Source organism: Molothrus aeneus, unplaced genomic scaffold (assembly GCF_037042795.1).
Source record: "Molothrus aeneus isolate 106 unplaced genomic scaffold, BPBGC_Maene_1.0 scaffold_434, whole genome shotgun sequence".
Lineage (NCBI taxonomy): Eukaryota > Metazoa > Chordata > Aves > Passeriformes > Icteridae > Molothrus > Molothrus aeneus.
Window position 1 is genome coordinate 3,872 of NW_027099105.1, and position 18,323 is coordinate 22,194.

The 18,323-nt window shown below is 45.7% G+C and overlaps 1 protein-coding gene across 1 annotated transcript; it reads left to right on the top strand.

Annotated features, from left to right (window-relative positions):
• Nucleotides 1–844: 844 nt before the first annotated feature.
• LOC136570945 (RNA-binding protein FUS-like) lies at nt 845–17,407 on the top strand (the record flags this gene model as incomplete). The annotated part of the gene is made up of 9 exons (XM_066571367.1): nt 845–1,517; nt 3,129–3,161; nt 5,357–5,463; nt 7,778–7,907; nt 10,099–10,194; nt 12,424–12,532; nt 14,222–14,389; nt 16,321–16,449; nt 17,221–17,407. Coding segments are annotated over 9 exons (1,485 nt in total), but the record flags the coding sequence as incomplete, so codon positions are not given.
• Between the last annotated feature and the right edge of the window lie 916 nt (nt 17,408–18,323).

Below are 18,323 nucleotides of genomic sequence, written 5' to 3' on the forward strand. Positions count from 1 at the left end.
ATAAAAAGCAGAAAAAATAAACCCAAAAAATTGTGTAAAAAAAGCCGAAAAAAAAGCAGAAAAAAAGCCCAAAAACTGCATGGAAAAAAACACAAAAAAGCCCCAAAATTTCCCAAAAAAAGCAGAAAAAAACCCCAAAATTGCCCAGAAAAAAAGCAGAAAAAAAGCAGGAAAAAAACCCCCCAAAATTGTCCAAAAATGCAGAAACAAAGCAGAAAAAACCCCAAAAATTGCATGAAAAAAACCCCAAAATTGCCCAAAAAAAGCCGAAAAATTGCCCAAAAAGTAGAAAAAACAGCCAAACAAAGGTCGAAAAAATCAGAAAAAAAAACCCCAAAATTGCCCAAAAAAGCGGAAAAAGCAGAAAAAATGCCAAAAAAAAAGGCAGAAAAAAACTCAAAAATTGCCCAAAAATGCAGAATAAAAAGCAGAAAAAAGGCCAAAAATGGCACAAAAAAACCCCCAAAATGCCAAAAAAGGCCAAAAAAAGCAGAAAAAAACCCAAAAAAAGCCCAAAATTGCACGAAAAAACCCCAAAATTTGCCGGAAAAAAGTGGGAAAAAAACCCAAAAATTGCCCAAAAAAAGCCCAAAATTTGCCCAAAAAGCAGGAAAAAAACCAGAAAAAAGACCCAAAAAAAAGCAGAAAAAAAAACCCCAAAAAATTGCCCAAAAAAAGCTGAAAAAAAAGCAGAAAAAAAGCCCCAAAAATTGCCCAAAAAAGCCCAAAAATTGCCCAAAAAAGCCGAAAAAAGAGCAAAAAAAGCCAAAAATTGCCCAATAAAGCAGAAAAAACCCCCAAAAATTGCCCAAAAAAGTGCAAAAATTGCATGAAAAAACCCTAAAAATTGCCCAAAAAAACCCTAAAAAACGCAGAAAAGAAGCGGGAAAAAGCCCAAAAATTGCATGAAAAAACAACCAAAAATTGCCCAAAAAAAAGCCAAAAAAAGTGGAAAAAACCCCAAAAATTGCCCAAAAAATTGCCCAAAAAATTGCCTGAAAAAACAACCAAAAATTGCCCAAAATTGCCAAAAAAGCCGAAAAAATGCAGAAAAAAAGTGGAAAAAAAGCCCAAAAATTGTCCAAAAAAAGCTGAAAAATTGCCCCAAAAAACCCGAAAAAACGCAGAAAAAAAGCGGAAAAAAGCCCAAAAAATTGCCCAAACAAAAGCCGAAAAAACGCAGAAAAAAAGCCCAAAAATTGCCCAAAAAAGCGGAAAAAAAGCCCAAAAATTGCCAAAAAAAAAAAGCCGAAAAAATGCAGACAAAAAACCCCAAAAAAGCCGAAAAATTGCCCAAAAAAAGCTGAAAAATTGCCCAAAAAAGCGGAAAAAGCCCCAAAAAAGCCCAAAAAACCAAAATTGCAAAAAAAGCCCCAAAGTGGTGATTTTTGCCCCAAAATGTGGTGGAGTTTTCCGCGTCCCAGCTGTTGCAGGCAGGGTTCCAAAATCGCTGATTTCAATCTTCCAATTTATCTCCTCAGCGGTGGTGAGCGTGGTGGCTTTCAATAAATTCGGTGGTAAGTCCCAAAATTCGAGGTTTTGACCCCAAAAAAACACAAAAAAAAGGCAGAAAAAGATTAAAAAAAAATGGTGGATTTTGGATTTTTCCCCCATTTTTCCTGAGCGGGGGAAAATCCCTCGAAAAAAACCGGAATTTTAGGGGGTTGGAAATGGTCCAAAAATGGAGATTTTGTGAGGTAAAAATGGTGGAAAAATGAGGTGGAAATGGTGGGGTTTGGGGAAAAAAAGTGGTTTTTTGGTTAAAACGCTGCATGTGTGAGAAAAATGGTGAATTTTGGTGGTTTTGGGGGAAAAACCCCAAATTTCAGGAGGTTTTGGTGGAAGCGCCGGTGACTTGGAGGATTTTTAGGTTTTGGTGGTAAAAAAAGGTGGAAATTGCCCCAAAAATGGTGGAAATTGCCCCAAAATTGGGGTGAGGTCGGAGCTGCAGTGGACCCAAAACCGATGGGAAAAAATGAATTTTTTTGGTGGTGAAAAAGTGGAAAAAATGAGGGGAAAATGGGAAAAAAAATGAGGGGGAAATGGGGAAAAATAGCAGGAAAAGTGGAAAAAAATGAGGAAAAAATGGAAAAAAAATTAGGGAAAAATAAGGGGGGAAAAGGAAAAAAATTTAAGGAAAAAATGGAGACAAAAAAGAGGAAAAAATGGAAACAATTAAGGAAAAAATGAAGGGAAAATGGAAAAAGAAAACCAAGGAAAAAATGGAGAAAAATGAGGGGGAAATGGAGGAAAAAAACAGGAAAAATGGGAAAAAAATTAAGGAAAAATGAGGGGAAAATGGAGAAAAAATGGAAAAAAATTAAGGAAAAATGAAGGGAAAATGGAAAAAAAACAGAGAAAAATGGAAAAAAATAAGGAAAAAATGAGGGGAAAATGGAGAAAAAATGGAAAAAAATTAAGGAAAAAATGAGGGAAAAATGGAAAAAAAACCCCAGGAAAAATGGAAAAAAAATTAAAGAAAAATGAGGGGAAAATGGAGAAAAATAAGGGGAAAATTCAGGAAGAAATGGGGAAAAAAATCAGGGAAAATGGTGGAAAAAATCAGGAAAAAAAATTCAGAAAAATTGAAGGGAAATGAGGGAAAAATATGGGAAAAATGAAGGAAAAATATGGAAAAAATGAAGGAAAAATATGGAAAAAAAAATATGGGAGAAATTTTTTTAAAAAGCGAAAAAATGAAGGAAAAATGGAAAAAAAGGTAAATAAAAATAAGAAAAAAAAATTCTAAATAATGAGGGAAACCTGGAGTAAAAATGATGAAAAGGTGGAAAAACACGAGGGGGAAAAATCAAGAGGAAAACGAAGAAAAAAATGAGGAAAAAATTGAAAGAAATGGGAAAAACTGAGGGGAAAAAATGGAGAAAATCGGGAAAAATCGGAGCCTTTTGGGGGAGAAGGTTCCAGAATTTCAATTTCAGGCGGGAAAAGGTGAAAAAAAGGAAAATTCTGGTGCCAAATTTGGGGATTTTGCCCCCAAAATGGCGCCCGGGAGGGGCAGGAAGGGGCGGGGCCAAGGAAAGGGGGGCGGGGTTTGGGTTGGTCACGCTCAAGCCCCGCCCCTCTAATTTGCATAATTTGTGTTTCTTTTTCATGTGTGGCCCCAAAAGGACCCAGGGACCAGGGGCCCAGACATGACCCAGGTAATTAATGGATTAATTAATTAATTGGGGGTAATTAATGAGAAATAATGGGTGGTGGTCAAGGTAATTAATGTGGTAATTAATGGGATTTATGGGGGGTTAATTGGTGGTGATTAGGAGTAATTAATGCAGGTTAATTGGTGGGAATGAAATAATAAGAAATGGGACTGGGATTAATTAAAGGGATTAATTAGCGGTGGTGATTAAAAATTCTGCTGGGAATAATTAATGGGTAATTAGAGGTGATTTATGAGAATTAATGGGTGGTGATTAAATTAATTAATGTGGTAATTAATGGGGGGTTAATTGGTGGTGATTAGGAGTAATTAATGCAGGTTAATTGGTGGGAATGAAATAATAAGAAATGGGATTTGGATTAATTAAAGGGATTAATTAGCAGTGGTGATTAAAAATTCTGGGAATAATTAATGGGGTAATTAGAGGTGATTAATGAGAAATAATGGGTGGTGTTCAAGTTAATTAATGTGGTAATTAATGGGATTTGTGGGGGGTTAATTGGTGGTGATTAGGAGTAATTAATGCAGGTTAATTGGCAGGAATGTAATGAAGAATAAGGGATGGGATTGGGGTTAATTAAAGGGATTAATTAATGCTGGTGATTAAAAATTCTGGGACTAATTAATGGGGTAATTAGAGGTGATTAATGAGAAATAATGGGTGGTGTTTAAGTTAATTAATGTAATTAATGGGATTTGTGGGGGTTAATTGGTGGTGATTAGGAGTAATTAATGCAGGTTAATTGGTGGGAATGAAATGAAGAATAAGGGATGGGATTGGGGTTAATTAACGGGATTAATTAGCGGTGGTGATTAACAATTCTGGTGGGAATAATTAATGGGGTGTTTTGGGTAATTAGGAATTAATTGGAGTCTAATTGGTGGTGGTGAGGGTAATTAAGGGGGTAATTAATGGGGTTAATTAGTGGTAATAAAGGATAAGATTTGGTTTGTGTTAATTGATCTAAGGGGGTTAATTAGCGGTAATTAATAGGCTGAGTAGAAGATGAGGCTGGCAGTGATTAATGGGATAATTAGGGTTAATTAGTGGGAATCAAGCGGTGGGTAATTAATGCAGTTGGGGTTAATTAACGGGATTTCTTTAGAGTTAATTAACGGTAATGAAGGGGCAATCAGGGATTGGGGTGGAGTTCATTGAATTAGTGGGATTAATTAGTGGTGATTAATTAATGAGGACAAGGGACCCTTGGGGCCTTTGTAAACCTGAGGGCAGAGGTAACGAGGGTTAATTAGCAGCGATTCATGCTAATTACGCTAATTAGCACTGGTTAATTAGCGTTAATTGGCATTAACTGAGCAGGATCTCAGGGTGGGGGCGGAGCTTTGGGGCCATTTTCCTGTTCTGGGCCAGGGTTAATCAGCTTTAATTAGCGTTTCTTGTATTAATTAACGCTAATTAACGTTAATTGGTTAATTGGAGGCAAGCAGGACAATCCAACAACAAAATGGGGAAGGACTTGGGGGCCTGGGGTGGGGTTAATGAGGGTTAATTAGCGGTTTTGCTTAGTAATTAATACTAATTAATGCTAATTAACAGTAATTAATTAATTGTTAGGTAAATTGCAAATGGGGGAGGGGCTTGGGGATCATTTTTGTTTTCTTGGGTGGGGTTAATTAGGGTTAATTAGCATTTCTTGTCTCAGTAATTAATGCTAATTAATGCTAATTAGCGCTAATTAGGTAATTAGTTAGAGGTGAGCAGGACAACTCAGAAACAGCGATAGGGGAGGGGCTTGGGGGCTCTTGCTGAGCCCTGGGGTGGGGTTAATTAGGTTAATTAGGGTTAATTGGCTTCTTTCTCTCAGTATTGAATGCTAATTAATGCTAATTAGCTCTAATTAGGTAATTAATTACAGGTGAGCAGGACAACTCGGACAACAACACATGGGGAGGGGCTTGGAGGTTGTTGCTGAGACCTAGGGTGGGGTTAATTAGGGTTAATTAGCATTTTTGACTCAGTAATTAACGCTAATTAATGCTAATTAGCACTAATTAGGTAATGAATTGCAGGTGAGCAGGACAACTCGGGCAACAACACATGGGGAGGGGCTTGGGGGTCGTTGTTAGTTTTTGGGGTGGGGTTAATTAGGGTTAATTAGCATTTTGTGTCTCTGAAATAAACGCTAATTAGTGCTAATTAGCGCTGATTAATTGCAGGTGAGCAGGACAACTCGGACAACAACACCATCTTCGTGCAGGGGCTGGGCGAGAACGTCACCATCGAGTCGGTGGCCGATTACTTCAAACAGATCGGGATCATCAAGGTGGGGACACCCGGAATTACACCCGGAATACACCCGGAATACACCCGGGATACACCCGGAATACACCTGAAATACACCCGGAATACACCCGGAATTACACCCGAAACACACCTGAAATACACCCAAAATTACACCCGAAATACACCCGGAATACACCTGAAATACACCTGGGATACACCCAAAATTACACCCGGAATTACACCCGGAATACACCCGAAATACACCCGGAATTACACCCGGAATACACCTGAAATACACCTGGAATACACCCGGAATTACACCCGGAATACACCCGAAATACACCCGGAATACACCCGGAATTACACCCGGAATACACCCGAAAAACACCCGGAATACACCCGGAATTACACCCGGAATGACACCCGGAATACACCCGGAATACACCTGAAAAACACCTGAAATACACCCAAAATTACACCCGAAATACACCCGGAATACACCTGAAATACACCTGGGATACACCCAAAATTACACCCGGAATTACACCCGGAATACACCCGAAATACACCCGGAATTACACCCGGAATACACCTGAAATACACCTGGAATACACCCGGAATTACACCCGGAATACACCCGAAATACACCCGGAATACACCCGGAATTACACCCGGAATACACCCGAAAAACACCCGGAATACACCCGGAATTACACCCGGAATGACACCCGGAATACACCCGGAATACACCTGAAAAACACCTGAAATACACCCAAAATTACACCCGAAATACACCCGGAATACACCTGAAATACACCTGGGATACACCCAAAATTACACCCGGAATTACACCCGGAATACACCCGAAATACACCCGGAATTACACCCGGAATACACCCGAAATACACCCGGAATTACACCCGGAATACACCCGAAATACACCCGGAATACACCCGAAACACACCCGGAATTACACCCGGAATACACCCGAAACACACCCGGAATTACACCCGGAATACACCCGGAATTACACCTGGAATACACCCGAAACACACCCGGAATTACACCCGAAATACACCCGGAATACACCCGGAATTACACCCGGAATACACCCGAAAAACACCCGGAATACACCCGGAATTACACCCGGAATGACACCCGGAATACACCCGGAATACACCTGAAAAACACCTGAAATACACCCAAAATTACACCCGAAATACACCCGGAATACACCTGAAATACACCTGGGATACACCCAAAATTACACCCGGAATTACACCCGGAATACACCCGAAATACACCCGGAATTACACCCGGAATACACCCGAAATACACCCGGAATTACACCCGGAATACACCCGAAATACACCCGGAATACACCCGAAACACACCCGGAATTACACCCGGAATACACCCGAAACACACCCGGAATTACACCCGGAATGACACCCGGAATACACCCGAAAAACACCTGAAATTATACCCAAAATACACCCGGAATACACCCGAAAAACACCCAAAATTACACCCGGAATACACCCAAAAAACACCCGGAATACACCCAAAATTACACCCGGAATACACCCGAAATTACACCCGAAATTACACCTGAAATACACCAAAAAACACCCGAAATTACACCCGAAAAACACCCGAGATACACCCAAAATATACCTGAGGGATGTGGGGACACCTGGGGACACTCATTGGTCACTCATTGGTCACTCACTGGTCACTGGTCACTCACTGGTCACTCAGTGGTCACTCATGGTCACTCATTGGTCACTCATTGGTCACTCAGTGGTCACTCATTGGTCACTCAGTGGACGCTCACTGGTCACTCAGTGGTCACTCATGGTCACTCAGTGGTCACTCAGTGGTCACTCAGTGGTCACTCAGTGGTCACTCACTGGTCACTCTATCCCCAGACCAACAAGAAGCCCGGCCAGCCCATGATCAATGGGTGCTCACTGTGTGCTCAGTGGTCACTCTGTGGTTACTCTGTTGTCAATGGTCACTCACTGGTCACTCAGTGGTCACTGGTCACTCACTGGTCACTCAGTGGTCACTCACTGGTCACTCAGTGGTCACTCACTGGTCACTCACTGGTCACTCAGTGGTCACTCACTGGTCACTCAGTGGTCAGTGGTCACTCAGTGGTCACTCATTGGTCACTCTATCCCCAGACCAACAAGAAGCCCGGCCAGCCCATGATCAATGTGTGCTCACTCATTGGTCATTGATCACTCATTGGTCACTATGGTCACTCTGTGGTTACTCTGTGGTCAGTGGTCACTCACTGGTCACTCAGTGGTCACTCTCTGGTCACTCAGTGGTCACTCTATCCCCAGACCAACAAGAAGACCGGCCAGCCCATGATCAATCTCTACACCGACCGTGAGACCGGGAAGCTCAAGGGCGAGGCCACCGTGTCCTTCGACGACCCCCCCTCGGCCAAGGCCGCCATCGACTGGTTCGACGGTCAGGCTCCATGGAAATTCCCAAAATTCCTGAAATTCCCAAATTCCTGAAATCCCTGATCCCAAAATCCCAAAATCCCCAAAATTCCCCAAATCCCTGAAATCCCTGAGCCCGAAATTCCCGAAATCCCTGAGCCAGAAATGACCGAAATCTCTGATCCCGAAAATCACAAAATTCCTGAAATCCCTGAAATCCCTGATCCCAAAATTCCCCAAATTCCCAAAATTCCCCAAATCCCCGATCCCGAAAACCCCAAAATCCCTGATCCCAAAATCCTGAAATTCCAAAAATTCCTGAAATCCCTGATCCTGAAATAACTGAAATCTCTGATCCCGAAATTCACAAAATTACTGAAATCCCTGATTCAGAAATCCCTGCAATTCCTGAAATCCCTGATCCCGAAAATCCCGAAATCCCTGATCCCAAAATCCTGAAATTCCCAAAATTCCTGAAATCCCTGATGCACAAATCCCTGAAATCCCCGATCGCAAAATTCACAAAATTACTGAAATCCCTCTTCCCAAAATTTCCGAAATTCCTGAAATCCCTGATCCCAAAATTCCTGAAATTTGTGAAATTCCTGATCCTGAAATTCACAAAATGCACAAAATTCCTGAAATCCCTGATCCAGAAATCCCTGAAATCCCTGTTCCTAAAATTTCCGAAATTCCTGAAATCCCCGATCCCAAAATTCCCCAAATTCCTGAAATTCCCTGATCCTGAAATTACCGAAATTCCCAAAATTCCAGATCCCGAAATTACTGAAATTACAGGAAATACCCAATCCCGAAATTCCTGAAATTCTTGAAATCCTTGATCCCGAAATTCCCCAAATCCCAGAAATCTCTGATCCCAAAATTCCCGTAATTTCGGATCCCGAAATTACTGAAATTCCCGAAATTCCGGATCCCGAAATTACTGAAATACCCGATACCGAAATATCTGAATTTCCTGAAATCCCTGATCCCAAAATCCTGAAATTCCCCAAATTCCTGAAATCCCTGATCCCGAAATTCCCAAAATCCTTGATCCCAAAATTCACAAAATTACTGAAAGCCCCAATCCCAAAATTCCCGTGATTTCGGATCCCGAGATTACCGAAATCACTGAAATTCCAGATCTCGAAATTACAGAAATACCCGCTCCTGAAATTCTTGAAATCCTTGATCCCAAAATTGCCCAAATTCCCAAAATCCCCGATCCTGAAATTCTCAGAATTCCCAGAATTCCAGATCCCGAAATGCCTGAAATGCCTGAAATCCCTGATCTCAAAATTACTGAATTTCCTGATCCCGAAATTCCTGAAATACCCGATCCTGAAATTCTTGAAATTGCGGATCCCGAAATTCCTGAAATGCCTCACTCCAAAATTCCTGAAATTCCTGAAATCCCTGATCCCAAAGTTCCCTAAATTCCTGAAATCTCTGATCCCGAAATTCCTGAATTTCCTGGTCCTGAAATCCCTGACCCTGAAATTCTTGAAATTCCAGGTCCAGAAATTCTAGACATTCCTGATCCTGAAATTCCTGAACCCAAAATTCCTGAAATTCCCAAAATTCCGGATCCTGAAATTCCTGAAGTACCTGGTCCCGGAATTCCCAGAATTCCTGAAATCCCTGGTCTCAAAATGACTGAATTTCCTGATCCTGAAATGTCTGAAATTCCCAAAACCGCTGATCCTGGAATTCCCAAAACCGCTGATCCCGAAATTCCTGAAATTCCCGAAATTCCTAGAACCCCCGATCCCGAAATCCCTGAAATCCTCATCCCGAAGTTCCCAAAATCCCCAATCCCGAAATTTCTTAAATACTTAAACCCCGAAATTCCCAAAATCCCTGATCCCGAAATCCCTGAAATTCCCAAAATCCCCGAAAACCCCCGATCCTGAAATTCCCAAAATCCCTGAAATTCCCGTTTTTCCCCCCAATATTCCCAATATTTCTCCCCAATAATTCCCTTTTTTTCCCCCAATATTCCCAATATTTCTCCCCAATAATTCCCATATTTTTCCCCCATAATCCCCATTTTTCTCCCCCATAATTCCCACATTTCTCCCCAATAATCCCCATTTTTCTCCCCAATAATTCCCATATTTTTCCCCAACATTCCCAGTATTTCTCCCCAATAATTCCCATATTTCTCCCCAATATTCCCGATATTTTTCCCCACTAATTCCCATTTTTCCCCCCAGGCAAGGAGTTCTCCGGGAACCCCATCAAGGTCTCGTTCGCCACGCGCCGAGCGGATTTCACCCGGGGCGGGGGCGGCCGCGGCCGGGGCCGGGGAGGTGAGACCCAAAAACCCCAAATTCACCCCAAAATGAACCCAAAAACCCCAAATTCACCCCAAAATGAACCCAAAAACCCCCAAATTCACCCCAAAATGAACCCAAAAACCCCCAAATTCACCCCAAAATGAACCCAAAAACCCCAAATTCACCCCAAAATGAACCCAAAAACCCCGGAATTCACCCCAAAATGAACCCAGAAACCCCCGAATTCACCCCAAAATGAACCCAAAAACCCCAAAATTCACCCCAAAATTCACTCCAGAAACCCCCGAATTCACCCCAAAATGAACCCAAAAACCCCCAAACTCACCCCAAAATGAACCCAGAAACCCCCGAATTCACCCCAGAATGAACCTTTGTGACCCAAAACACCCAGAATTCACCCCAAAAACCCCAAAATGAACCCAAAAAACCCGGAATTCACCCCAAAATGAACCTTTGTGTCCCAAAACACCCGGAATTCACCCCAAAAACCCCAAAATGAACCCAAAAACCCCAAAATGAACCCAAAAACCCCGGATTTCACCCCAAAATGAACCTTTGTGTCCCAAAAACCCCAAAATTCACCCCAAAATGAGCCCAAAAACCCCAAAATTCACCCCAAAATGAACCCAGAAACCCCTGAATTCACCCCAAAATGAACCCAAAAACCCCAAAATTCACCCCAAAATTCACTCCAGAAACCCCGGAATTCACCCCAAAATGAACCAAAAACCCCCGAATTCACCCCAAAATGAACCCAAAAACCCCGGAATTCACCCCAAAATGAACCTTTGTGACCCAAAAACCCCAAAATTCACCCCAAAAACCCCAAAATGAACCCAAAACCCCCAAAATGAACCCAAAAACCCCCAAATTCACCCCAAAAGGAACCTTTGTGACCCAAAAACCCCCGAATTCACCCCAAAAACCCCAAAATGAACCCAAAAACCCCCGAATTCACCCCAAAATGAACCTTTGTGTCCCAAAAACCCCGAATTCACCCCAAAATGAACCTTTGTGACCCAAAAACCCCCAAATTCACCCCAAAAACCCCCAAATTCACCCCAAAATGCACAATTCTGTCCCTAAACCCCATGATTTCACCCCAAAATCCCCCCTGCATTTCACCCCAAAATTCACCTTTCCGTCCCAAAATCCCCATTTTTCACCCCAAAATCCCCATTTTTCCCGTTTTTACCAAACTCCCCGTTTTTCACCCCAAAAATCCCCATTTGTAACCAAAATCCCCATTTTTCACCCCAAAAATCCCCATTTTTAACCAAAATCCCCGTTTTTCACCCCGTTTTCCAGGTCCCGTGGGCTGGGGCGGGTTCATTGATTCCGATTCATTCCTGTTTTCCCCATTTTTAACCAAAATCCCCGTTTTTCCGCCCAAAATCCCCATTTTTCCCGTTTTTTACCAAAATCCCCATTTTTCACCCCATTTTCCAGGCCCCATGTCCCAGGGCCGGTTCATTCATCCCCATTATTTACCAAAATCCCCATTTTTCCCCCCAAAATCCCCATTTTTTCCCCATTTTTTTTACCAAAATCCCCGTTTTTCACCCCAAAATCCCCATTTTTCCCGTTTTTACCAAAATCCCCGTTTTTCACCCCAATATTTCCAGGCCCCATGTCCCGGGGCAGGTTCATTCATTCCCATTTTTCCCGTTTTTACCAAAATCCCCGTTTTTCACCCCAATATTTCCAGGCCCCATGGGCCGGGGCGGGTTCATAGATCCCCATTGATCCCCATTTTTCCCGTTTTTACCAAAATCCCCGTTTTTCACCCCAATATTTCCAGGCCCCATGTCCCAGGGCGGGTTCATAGATCCCCATTTTTCACCCCATTTTTCCCGTTTTTACCAAAATCCCCGTTTTTCACCCCAAAAATCCCCATTTGTAACCAAAATCCCCATTTTTCACCCCATTTTTCCCGTTTTTACCAAAATCCCCGTTTTTCACCCCAATATTTCCAGGCCCCATGTCCCAGGGCGGGTTCATAGACCCCCATTGATCCCCATTTTTCCCGTTTTTACCAAAATCCCCGTTTTTCACCCCAATATTTCCAGGCCCCATGGGCCGGGGCGGGTTCATAGATCCCCATAGATCCCCATTTTTCCCGTTTTTACCAAAATCCCCGTTTTTCACCCCGTTTTCCAGGCCCCATGTCCCAGGGCGGGTTCATAGATCCCCATTTTTCCCGTTTTTACCAAAATCCCCGTTTTTCACCCCGTTTTCCAGGCCCCATGGGCCGGGGCGGGTTCGGCTCCGGGGGCTCTGGCGGCCGCGGAGGCTTCACGGGAGGGGGAGGGGCCCAGCAGAGAGCGGGGGACTGGAAATGCCCGAACCCGTGAGTGACCGGGAAAACCTGGGATGGAATGGGAATGGGAATAATGGGAATAATGGGAATGGGAATGGGAATGGGAATGCCCCAACCCGTGAGTGACTGGGAAAACCTGGGACGGAATGGGACTGGGATTGGGAATAATGGGAATGGGAACTGGGAATGGGAACTGGGATTGGGAATGGGAACTGGGAAAACCTGGGATGGACTGGGAATGGGAATAATGGGAATGGGAATGGGAACTGGGATGGACTGGGAATGGGACTGGAAATGCCCCAACCCGTGAGTGACTGGGAAAACCTGGGACTGGGAATGGGAACTGGGAACTGGGAATGGGAATGGGAATGGGAATGGGAATGGGAATGGGAATGGGATAGACTGGGAATGGGAATGGGAACTGGGAATGGGAACTGGGATAAACTGGGATGGACTGGGAATGGGAATGGGAACTGGGAATGGGAATGGGAATGCCCGAACCCGTGAGTGACTGGGAAAACCTGGGACGGAATGCGAATGGGAATGGGAACTGGGATAGACTGGGATATACTGGGATAGACTGGGATATACTGGGATGGACTGGGAATGGGAATGGGAATGGGAACTGGGATGGACTGGGAATGGGAACGGGAATGGGAATGGGAAATGGGAATGGGAATGGGAATGCCCGAACCCGTGAGTGACTGGGAAAACCTGGGATGGACTGCGAATGGGAATGGGAACTGGGATAAACTGGAATGGACTGGGATAGACTGGGATATACTGGGATGGACTGGGAATGGGAATGGGAACTGGGATAAACTGGGATGGACTGGGAATGGGAATGGGAATGGGAATAACGGGAATGGGAATGGGAATGGGAATGGGAACTGGAAATGCCCCAACCCATGAGTGACTGGGAAAACCTGGGACGGAATGGGAATGGGAATGGGAACTGGGAATGGGAATGGGAATGGGAATGGGAATGGGAACTGGGATGGACTGGGATAGACTGGGAATGGATACTGGGATGGACTGGGAATGGGAACTGGGATAAACTGGGATAGACTGGGAATGGGAATGAGACTGGAAATGCCCGAACCCGTGAGTGACAGGAACTGGGATATACTGGGATAGACTGGGATAAACTGGGTATGGGATAAACTGGGAATGGGAACGGATACTGGGAGTGGGAATGGGATAGACTGGGATAGACTGGGAATGGGAACTGGGAATGGGAATGGGACTGGAAATGCCCAAAACCCGTGAGTGAGAGAGACTGGGGATACTGGGATAGACTGGGATAAACTGGGATGGACTGGGAATGGGAACTGGGATGGACTGGGATAAACTGGGATGGACTGGGAATGGGAACTGGGATGGACTGGGATAGACTGGGATGGACTGGGATTGGACTGGGATGGACTGGGATGGACTGGGACAAACTGGGAAGGGACTGGGAAGGGATTGGGGGAGCTGGGATGAACTGGGAGGGGATTGGGACAAACTGGGATAAGCTGGGATGGACTGGGACAATCTGGGAATGGAATTGGGAATGGGAGGGACTGGGATGGGATTGGGGAAAGTGGGACGAACTGGGACAAACTGGGAAGGGACTGGGATGACCCGGGATGGGATCGCCCTTGCGTCCCCTCTCTATGACGTCACCGGCGGCGCGATGACGTCACCGCTGACGTCAGCACCGTTGCGTTGTCGCAGGGCGTGTGAGAACATGAACTTCTCGTGGCGGAACGAGTGCAACCAATGCAAGGCCCCCAAACCCGAGGGGGGGCCCGGGGGGCCTCACCTGGGCGGGGGCGGGGCCGGGAAATACCCGGGGGGCGGCGGCCGAGGAGGAGGAGGAGGAGGAGGAGGAGGAGGAGGAGGAGGAGGAGGAAACCACATGGGTAAGGATGGGGTACAGCCGGGATACACCCGAAATACACCTGAAATGCACACGAAATGCACCTAAACACACCCAAAATAACACCTGAAATGTACCTTAAATACACCCGAAATACACCGGAAACACACCCAAAATACACCTGAAATACACAGGAAATGCACCTAAAATACACCTGACACACACCTGAAACACACACGAAATGCACCTGACACACACCTGAAACACACACAAAATACACCCGAAATGCACCTAAACACACCCAAAGTAACACCTGAAATACACCTGAAATACACCCGAAATAACACCTGAAATACACCCATAATACACCTAAACCACATGGGTAAGGATGGGACACACCTGTGTCACATGTGTTACTTGTGTCACACCTGTATCTCACCTGTATCTCACCTTTGCACACCTGTATCTCACCTGTATCACTGTTACACACCTGCACACACCTGTATCACACCTGTACACACCTGTACCCACCTGTATCTCACCTGTACAGGTGGGGGGTTCCAGGGTCATTGGGGCGGGTTGGGTGGGCACACCTGGGATCCTCTTTACACACGTTTACACACCTGTACACACCTGTATCTCACCTTTGCACACCTGTACACACCTGTATCACCTTTACACACGTGTATCTCACCTTTGCACACCTGTACACACCTGTATCACACCTTTACACACCTGTATCACCTTTACACACGTGTATCTCACCTTTGCACACCTGTACACACCTGTATCACCTTTACACACGTGTATCTCACCTTTGCACACCTGTACACACCTGTATCACACCTTTACACACCTGTATCACCTTTACACACCTTTACACACCTGTATCACATCTTCACACACCTGTATCACACCTTTACACATCTGTATCACCTGTATCACACCTGTACACACCTGTATCACCTTTACACACCTGTATCACCTTTACACACCTTTACACACCTGTATCACCTTTACACACCTGTATCACACCTTTACACACCTGTATCACCTGTATCACACCTGTACACACCTTTACACACCTGTATCACCTGTATCACACCTGTGTCACCTGTATCTCACCTGTATCTCACCTGTACAGGTGGGGGGTTCGAGGAGCGGCGCGGCGGCCGCGGGGGCTTTGACCGGGGCGGGGTTGGGTGGGCCCAATCACACCTGTACACACCTGTATCTCACCTGTATCACACCTGTACACACCTGTATCTCACCTGTATCACTGTTACACACCTGTACACACCTGTATCTCACCTGTACACACCTGTACCCACCTGTATCTCACCTGTACAGGTGGGGGGTTCCAGGGTCATTGGGGCGGGTTGGGTGGGCACACCTGGGCTCCTCTTTACACACGTTTACACACCTGTACACACCTGTATCTCACCTTTGCACACCTGTACACACCTGTATCACCTTTACACACGTGTATCTCACCTTTGCACACCTGTACACACCTGTATCACACCTTTACACACCTGTATCACCTTTACACACGTGTATCTCACCTTTGCACACCTGTACACACCTGTATCACCTTTACACACGTGTATCTCACCTTTGCACACCTGTACACACCTGTATCACACCTTTACACACCTGTATCACCTTTACACACCTTTACACACCTGTATCACATCTTCACACACCTGTATCACACCTTTACACATCTGTATCACCTGTATCACACCTGTACACACCTGTATCACCTTTACACACCTGTATCACCTTTACACACCTTTACACACCTGTATCACCTTTACACACCTGTATCACACCTTTACACACCTGTATCACCTGTATCACACCTGTACACACCTTTACACACCTGTATCACCTGTATCACACCTGTGTCACCTGTATCTCACCTGTATCTCACCTGTACAGGTGGGGGGTTCGAGGAGCGGCGCGGCGGCCGCGGGGGCTTTGACCGGGGCGGGTTCCGGGGCCGCGGCGACCGCGGCGGCTTCAGGGGCGGCCGAGGAGGCGACCGGGGCGGCTTCGGGCCGGGCAAGATGGACAGCAGGTAAAGAGAGATTGGGGGAAAAAACGGGGGATTTGGGAAAAAAAAACAGAGCAGGGGAGGGTTGGGGGGAGAAATGGGGGAAAAAAATGGGATTTTGGGGGGAAAAAAAAAAATTTGGGGGGAAAAATGGGAATTTTGGGGGGAAAACGATGATTTCGGGGGAAAAATGGGATTTGGGGAGGGAAAAATGGAGAAAATGGGGATTTTTGGGGGAAAAATAGGATTTGGGGAGGGAAAAAATGGGATTTTGGGAGGGGAAAAATGGGGATTTTGGGAGGGGAAAAATGGGGATTTTTGGGGGGGGGAAATGGGGATTTTGGGGGGGGGAATTGGGGATTTTGGGGGGAAAACAAAGGGGATTTTTGGGGGAAAAAGGGAATTTGGTGGGAAAATGGGGATTTTTTAGGGGGGGGAAATTAAATTTTGGGGGCGGAAATTGGGGATTTTGGGGGGGAAATGGGGGAAAAAAATGGGGATTTTGGGGGGGAAAAATGGGAGAAAAAAACGGGATTTTGGGGGGAAAAAATGGGGGAAAAATGGGATTTTTGGGGGGAAAATGGGATTTTGGGAAGGAAAAACTGGGGGGAAAAGTGGAAAAAATGGGATTTTGGGGGGAAAAATGGGGATTTTTGGGGGGAAACAAAGGGGATTTTGGGGAAGAAAAAATGGGGATTTTTGGGGGGCAGAAATGGGGATTTCGGTTTATTAACGCCAACCGCTAATTAATGACGGTGGAGTTGGCTCATTGTCCGTCTGTCTGTCTGTCCGCAGGGGCGACCACCGGCAGGACCGACGCGAGCGGCCCTACTGAGCCCCTCCCCTCCCCTCCCCCCTTTTTGTATTAGCCCCGCCCCATCCCTCCAAGCCCCTCCCCCTTCGCTGGCTCCACCCCCCTCCCCCCCACTGCTTTTAACCCTCCCCTCCCCCATCTCAATAAAGGGATTTTGGGGGAAGGATTTGGGGGCCTCTTCTGATTGGATGGGAGATGGGAGGGGGGCGTGGCTGTGCTCTGTGAGGTCATTAATGCGCTAATGAGGCACTTCCGGCCGGGGGTTGATTAGAGAGAGCTCATTAACGAGGTCATTAAGCGCTGATGCCATGATGGGCAGGGCACTTGAATTAGGACGGGGGCCCTTTAAGGGAGCACGGTGCGTTAATCTGCATAATGGGCGTGGTATGACCATAAATGGAGTGTGGGGCGTGGCTTGATCACAAACTGGGTTTAAATTGTTTGGCTTAATTAGCATAAAGGGCATGCATTTGCCATAAATGGACTGCGGGGCGTGGCTTGCACACCTTTAAGTTTCAGAAGTGTTGATTTGAATTGTTAATTTGCATAATGGGCGTGGCTTGTCCATAAATTTCGGGGGGCGTTGTTTAGTTTAAGGGGCGTGGCTTGGGATTTTCTATTAAGTTCAAGAGGTGTGGCTTGACCATAAATGGATATTTAGGGCGTGGTTTGGGGTTTTTTCCCAAATAGGGGGCGCGGTTTGAACCATAAATGGTTATTGGGGGCGTGGTTTAGGGATTTCAGTTTAGTTTTGGGGCGTGGTTTGACCATAAATGGTTATTGGGGCGTGGCTTAGGGATTTCCATTCACTTTAAGGGGCGTGGCTTGCCCATAAATGGGCAATGAGGGCGTGAATTCCTCACGGCGGTCTCGCTGTGGCGCCGCGGCCATGAGGGGCCGCAGGTGCCCCTACAGGTGGCCGGAGCTCGGGTACCTGTTCAGGTGTGCGGGAGCAGCGACTTCCCAACCAAACCGTGGGGCCGAGAGCGCACTCAGGTGAGAGGGGCGGCCAGGTACGGGAACCGCGGCCTCAGCGCAGGTGCGGGAGGGCAGGAAGTGCCTGGCCAGGGAGCAGGGGCGTGCC